Below are 6,696 nucleotides of genomic sequence, written 5' to 3'. Positions count from 1 at the left end.
GTTTATGACTAGTGAATGCATAAATGCCTATGACAGGCAAAAAGGTGAGTTCTATAATCATGAAGTTATAATATTATATCTGTGTAGCGGCAATAAGTGAAGAAGATACGATTTTAAGAATTAAAAGAAAGTCGCTACATTTTTCTTATATTTATTTATGTTATTATGCATATTCTCAAAAGATTAACGAATATTATATTTAATGCTTTGACAAAATAAGAGAGTTATTAATCATGGATTTAATATATTATTAATCGCTTTTATGAAATATGTTTCTCATAATTACAAATAAATAACAAAATCTTATTTTTTATTTAATATCAATTTTATTTTAAATATTTTGAAAATATTAATTGCTATAGAATATATAAAATGTTAATATTATATAAACAATTATGCAACAAGTTATAGTATTTTTTTTGCGACTTTTGTTGTCAAATTGTCTCAAGAAACTACAGGTAAAAGAAAATTATAGAAATCTACAGTGTATATTCAGTGAAGAGTTTCCATTATAATCAAACTTGTAAAAGAGTTACAACTAATCTTGTTAAAAAGATAAGTTAAAGAGATAAGAGATTCTATACACATAATCTTGTTCCAAAAGAAGTACAAGATTAAATCTCTCAACAAAATATTTTATTACGATCCCAAGTACGAGAAATGATCTTATAGAAGAATTTATTGGACATTTCTCAATCGATTTTGTGGCAAATAATCTTTATAGCGGCTTTCAACGATTTACAGTTCGATCCGTTATATTACGCAGGTTTACGCGACGGTTTCTTGTGTGTATTTCAATTGCGCACTGGTGAAAGACGACGCCAGGGCTGCGCCGAAAAAAGCGTGGTTTCCGGTTTCCTAAGCTCTTTGAGATTCACGCTATTCTTGCTGAATAAATCGAGAGTTAGTCAACGTTTACGTCGATACTTTGGAACGAGACTAATTAACATTATTTTATGATTTAGTGGGAAAAAAGAGCGAATATTTCATGTCTGACCATATAAGTCTGTTTCTCCTGTTATTTCCAAGTCATAGAATAACGTTGATTGCTCTCATTTCCAGATTGTGAAATATAGAAATAGTGCATATTTTAAATAAAAAGGGGGATAAGAAGAATACTTAGAAGAATATTTTAAAATATATTATAAAATACAATATTTAAAAGTAAAAAAAAGAAGTATGAAAAAATGTGAGCTCTCTGACGTGATTTTTCGAATCACGCTTCAAATCACGCAAGTTCCATTTTATAAAAATGCCCGCCACTTAGTGTCGATTACTGTCGATTACGAAAAAGTCAGCGATATTTCGCATAATATAGAACTTGTGTGTTGAGGTATCTAGGTCGAGGATTATATGCCGTCTCGACGACGGTGTGAATTAGTATCTTCGCTTTGTTAACCAATTTCCATCCTTGCGGTTTCCACCTGTTAACGCAAATGCGAGATAATTTTCCCATTGTTCGATCTTGTTTATTAATCTTAATTATTACATTTTTTTATTAATTTTACTGAAAGCTACTACAATTAGTGATTATTTTTCAATATTAATTATAGTTGACCATTGAAATAAGAATTATTTTCAAGTAACTATTCGGAAAATATCTTTAAATTTATCTTTAAAAAATCTGTTTAAAAAATTCTGATTAAAATTTATAAAAATATGTAGGGGAAAGTAGAATAAAACCGGGTAGGCGGATCAAACCGGGTACCTCTGTTCCTTCGTGATAAGTGTTACTATCTTTGGCCAACTCGTATTATTAGTTGTAGATTGACGCCATCATTATTTTGAGATGAACCGTGCCCACGTGCAAACGTTTCTGTTTTGAGAGAGATCCAAAATTTTCGGGCTAAAAAAGATCGATATCGGGGCAACAATCGAGTCCTCGTAGATTTTTTCTATACATATAGAGCATCTGTTTCGGTAAATGCAGCATTGCATTCTGCACTAGAGAGTATATTGCATTAGTTTTGATCGTCACTTTATACGCCGGAATGTACAGCTGCCGTGTTTGTTATTTTCCGTGTTGGAGCAAAACCGGGTATCTACACATTTTATATAATGAAAAGAAGAAAAGCTGCCACTCTGACTTTGTCTTTCTAGAAAAAGCAGTTGGAAATGGAGACTGCCACTCAGAAAAAGAAACCACTAAAAAAAGCTTTTTGAGATCTCTACAGTTAAAAAATTAAATAATAAAGTCCTGCAGCAATGTAGAACAAGAGGATGTCTTTATTTGTGATTTTTATTTATAGAATACATTTTTGTATTGCATTTTGATTAAAATAAATCAAGATTTTGTAATTGCACGGTGTTTCATATGTTTTCAAATGGGTATCCGCTTTTTTTCAGCAATTAGCCGCATTTTCTCATAATTTAAGGTTCATTAAAGACTACTAACGGTCAGTAGAATTTTTTTTGCTCTCTGATTTTTTGTAGGAAGACAAATCCGAAAAAGTACCCGGTTTTACCCTACTTTCCCCTATATATATACCTATACATGAAATCAAAGCTTGTTTGAAAATTATCAGTTTCTATTTAGAATATAGTAAATGTTTTATTTATATTACAATTAGATATTATTATCTTTTATGTTTTCTTGATTTAAATAAACATGAATCATAATTTCACGATGTAATACGTCATGTTATCAAAATCATTTTTTTCTTACGCTTATTTTTTTCATCGAAAATATTGTTTTCTCGTAAAATATGTGATATAATATTTATCATATTATTCGTGCAATTTTTTGACCGCAGTTTTTTCCTTTTTGTTGAAAAATTTTCTTGCAACTCTTTCATTGACGCTTATGTATGATAAGCGAGACGTTCGAGGCTTTGTTCCAGTTAGACATATTCAATATGCGTTTGGCGACATCATCCGGTACTATTACGATCGATATTTATGCGAGCTATTAAACAATGAGGTATCTTTGCGCGGTAGAGAAAAAAATTTGCGCTCTCTCTCTATATTCCCTTTCGTTCCTCGCATATTTTTAAAATACATGTTTCAATATATAAAGGGATTTTTAAAATTTATGTCTGATGCAAAAAATTGTTTTTAAGGAAGAAATCGGTTGATCTACCCATATTAATTATAATTATATATACTGAAATCCATCCCATTAGCATTTTTTAGTTGATTGCACGGCGCTTTTATAATTTAATTAATAATTTAATCACGATACTCAATTCATCTTCATGTCATGATGCACATTTATCGAATTTTGTTGCTGCTCGCACATCAAAATCTATTTTCGCGTATTAACCTTAATCATTGCTTTTTTAATGGTTTTTAATATTACAATGTAAATTATTTAACAAGAATATAATTTTAAAATAAGAGAATATATATATATGTGTGCTTTGTAGACGCGTGCAGCATATATTCGGAGTTTATTTTATATCTCAAAGTAAATTCATAAGTACATTTTAATTACCGGAATTATAATTGTGTTTAGTGTAATAAACATGTATACGGATGCGCGTGTATACGGATTATGTTTGCATTATAACGCAGCTGCACAATGGCCTCATGATAATTCGATGAGTCTATCAGATACGCGGATATCAGTAGCGCGCATATGTGTGACATTCTATGTAGTTAATCTCACAAACTAATAAATGATCTATATATGATAATAATCACTAATAAGCGTTTATGCATTTCTTAGATCAATTTTCATTAATTTGATTCAACTAATCTACGTAATAATATTGTTATTATGTAAATTATTAAGATTTTAGAACTATATGTTAATTGCTTGTGAATTAATCATAATAAACATATTATTATGTTATTGTTATAATAAATATATTATTACGTTATTATTATGTTACCAAAGATATAACAACTTGTGAGTAAACGTATTATAATGATTATACAAATAGAGAAAAATGGATAATAAGAGAAAAATGAGTATTGGACGCTTATAAATATTACATGTTTACTTTCGTGGATAAAATCAGAGTGTGCGTAAAATGGGACAATTTGCAAAAGAAAAGTCGAAGTAAAATCAAGTGGAAGTTAGTTCCACGATTAATTATGCAAAAAGAGACAAATGTAAAAGATTCATTAATTACGAAAAGGTCAATTGAACCTTTATAGGAGATGATTAATGGTTGCTACAATTGCGTTCAGTATATTTAATAATAAAGTCGAAGAGAAGATATTGTGGTCTTTGCTGGAATTTCAATTTTACAAGCTTTAACAAGGAAAAGTATTATTTTAATTAAAAATTAAAATGTTAAAGCGATTTATAAATTTAGAAGCTTTTTTAAAGTAGAGCGTAACTGCTGTGGGAAATCTTTGAATTGTGAGTAATACATTTCTGAAACAATTTATATGTACAATTCGAATAATTAAAATACTTAATAATGCATGTGGTCTTCATATATTGCGTGAAAATTTGTATTTACTCATTTTATTTACTCAGCACATAAAAATCGCAGAGCAGATTAAATTTACGACCTGCAAAAAACACAATTTTGCAGCTAGTTTAAAAAATACACATTTAGATTACATGACAAACATTCAAATGCCGTTATATATGATTACTTTTATGGTTACTATTTTTCTGGTAAACAAGACAAGCACATTTTCCAAACTTTAGAAGCAATAATAAAGTTCTAATCGTTTTACTAAACTTAGCTTTCTACACATAGCTGGTGTTATAGGATCTTAATCCATGAGAAACCCATTGAATATTCTCTTATACGACAGATGGGTTCACATATAGCAAAATAACTTTTTGATATTAAAATTTCAGTTAAAGCAATATATAATCTGTATGACAGTATAATTAATTATATTTAGTATTTTTATCGAGATATTTGGACAATGATAAATACTTTTTCAGAAATAAAACATGCAAAAGTGAACGGCATGACTAAAATGGCAAACAGCAGAATGAAAATTGAGACAAAAATAGTTTATTACAGTTGGGTTCACAATTATTTATTGCACGGTGTACGTGATTCTATTCCAATCATATTCCATATAGCTACATTTTACGTGAATTAAGATTAGCCGCGATCGAGATTAAATCGAGCGCTCATCAGCCGACGCAAGTAAAAAAAAAATTAGGTTGATATCAAGTTTTGCGCGATAATTTTGCAAATCGAGATCGAGGCGAAGAGGCATTCTCAGCAAAAGAAAGAGAAGAAGAAAACAGATGCATGTTCTGATCTGCAGAGAAATTTTAAAATTTCATTTTTGTCGACCGTCTTTCTCTCTCTTGCTTGTTATAATCTAAAAAATTATTATAATCAAAACAAATTTTATTTTTTATTGAACATCTAATTGTAAAGATCTGTTGTTTATCTCTTACCAATAATAATAATATAATAAAAATAATAAATATTAGTCTTGAATTAAAATACTAAGTATTGCAAGAAACAAATACGTGTGATAGAAATTGACACGACAGTTCTCTACTTTTTATTTAAATTATTTTTGTAATAACTAATTAGTATACAGATTGTTTGGCATATGGGATTAGATGCGAATTTGCCAAATTTCCAAATCTCTATGATTTATATTTATGTCATACACAGCTTCATGATCCCTCTACATCATTCGCATTTCAGTCTACATAAAGCATTTTGTTCAGAGGCACTTGTGCTTTTCGAATTGCAGCGTGCTGCGTGACTTTGCGTGGAAAAGGGAGCAATGCGCTCGCGTTCGCCTCGAGAGTGTGCGAGTCGATGGCGAATACATTTGCCTCGAAAAGCAAGCGAAACGATTTCCACGAAGATATAAAAAAGAAAAGTGCAGGAACAAGCCGCACGGAAATAGCCGCGGTTAATTTTGCGCCCGCTCCATGCTATAAGCGTACATCATAGAGGGTTTGCGTCTGTTCATCGTCTCTTCTTCTCCTCGCTCTTCGTTGAGTTTCTTCTCCCAATTCTTTTTTTCTTTCCCTTTCTCGGTCTCTCTTTTTTAGATATACATTTCTTTGGAAAAATCTTGCTTCTCCGGGAGGGCGTGACAGAAATTAATATTACTGCAATATTAATACATACGGCAAACGTTATAGTAATTGTATGGTATTTTCCAATTTCATGTAGTTATTACATTATTACAATATAGTTTAATTTATAACATCTCTACATTAACCTTTAATAAAAATTAATAGTTTGTAATAATTATTCCGCATTAATAATCGTGTTAGGTAGATTACACTTTATTATATATGAGGTTGAATAAATTAATGATTTACATTAATATTATATTTCGAAATTCTAACCATTTAAAAAGTTATTTAACAAACAGAAAGTTATTAAAATTAAAACAGAAAATATTATTATAATAAATTAATAATTTAAAGCTCCATGTGCGAAATAGTGATTTATCGATGAAATTTGCTGTCAAACAGTTAATAGCTTTAAAAATATTAAAATTAATTGTAAATAAAGCTTGCCAGCAAAAAGAGATGTGTAGTTATTATTATAAAAGTGTAGTTATTTTATATAAATATAATATGATTCGGTATTAAACAGTTATTATTTGTGAAAATTGCGGATTTCAGAGGAAATTTTTTATTGATTGAGCGAGCATTTTATGCAGTTGCGATAATTAAAAAAGTAATTGTAAATTTTTTAAAATGTTTAAAAAATCAATAATTTGTACTCACAAAAAGAATATTACGATATGTGTCTGCGCTTGCGTTTTACCGGCTTTCGCGATATTCATTTGCGGTTC

At 29.5% G+C, this 6,696-nt stretch overlaps 1 protein-coding gene across 1 annotated transcript in view; it reads left to right on the top strand.

The window, feature by feature from the left end:
• Positions 1 to 6,696, top strand: part of LOC115239302 (GTP-binding protein RAD) — a 43,209-nt gene that overhangs the window by 29,791 nt on the left and 6,722 nt on the right. The window contains exon 5 of the mRNA XM_029813765.1: positions 1 to 44. This exon is cut by the window's left edge and continues 12 nt beyond it. Coding sequence (XP_029669625.1) covers positions 1 to 44 — 44 coding nt within the window. The remainder of the gene's footprint in view (positions 45 to 6,696) is intronic.

Source organism: Formica exsecta, unplaced genomic scaffold (genome assembly GCF_003651465.1).
Source record: "Formica exsecta isolate Colony F162 unplaced genomic scaffold, ASM365146v1 scaffold37, whole genome shotgun sequence".
In the NCBI taxonomy this organism is placed as follows: Eukaryota; Metazoa; Arthropoda; class Insecta; order Hymenoptera; family Formicidae; genus Formica; species Formica exsecta.
The sequence above is the reverse complement of the archived record's forward strand: the minus strand, read 5'-3'. Positions and strand labels throughout refer to the sequence as shown.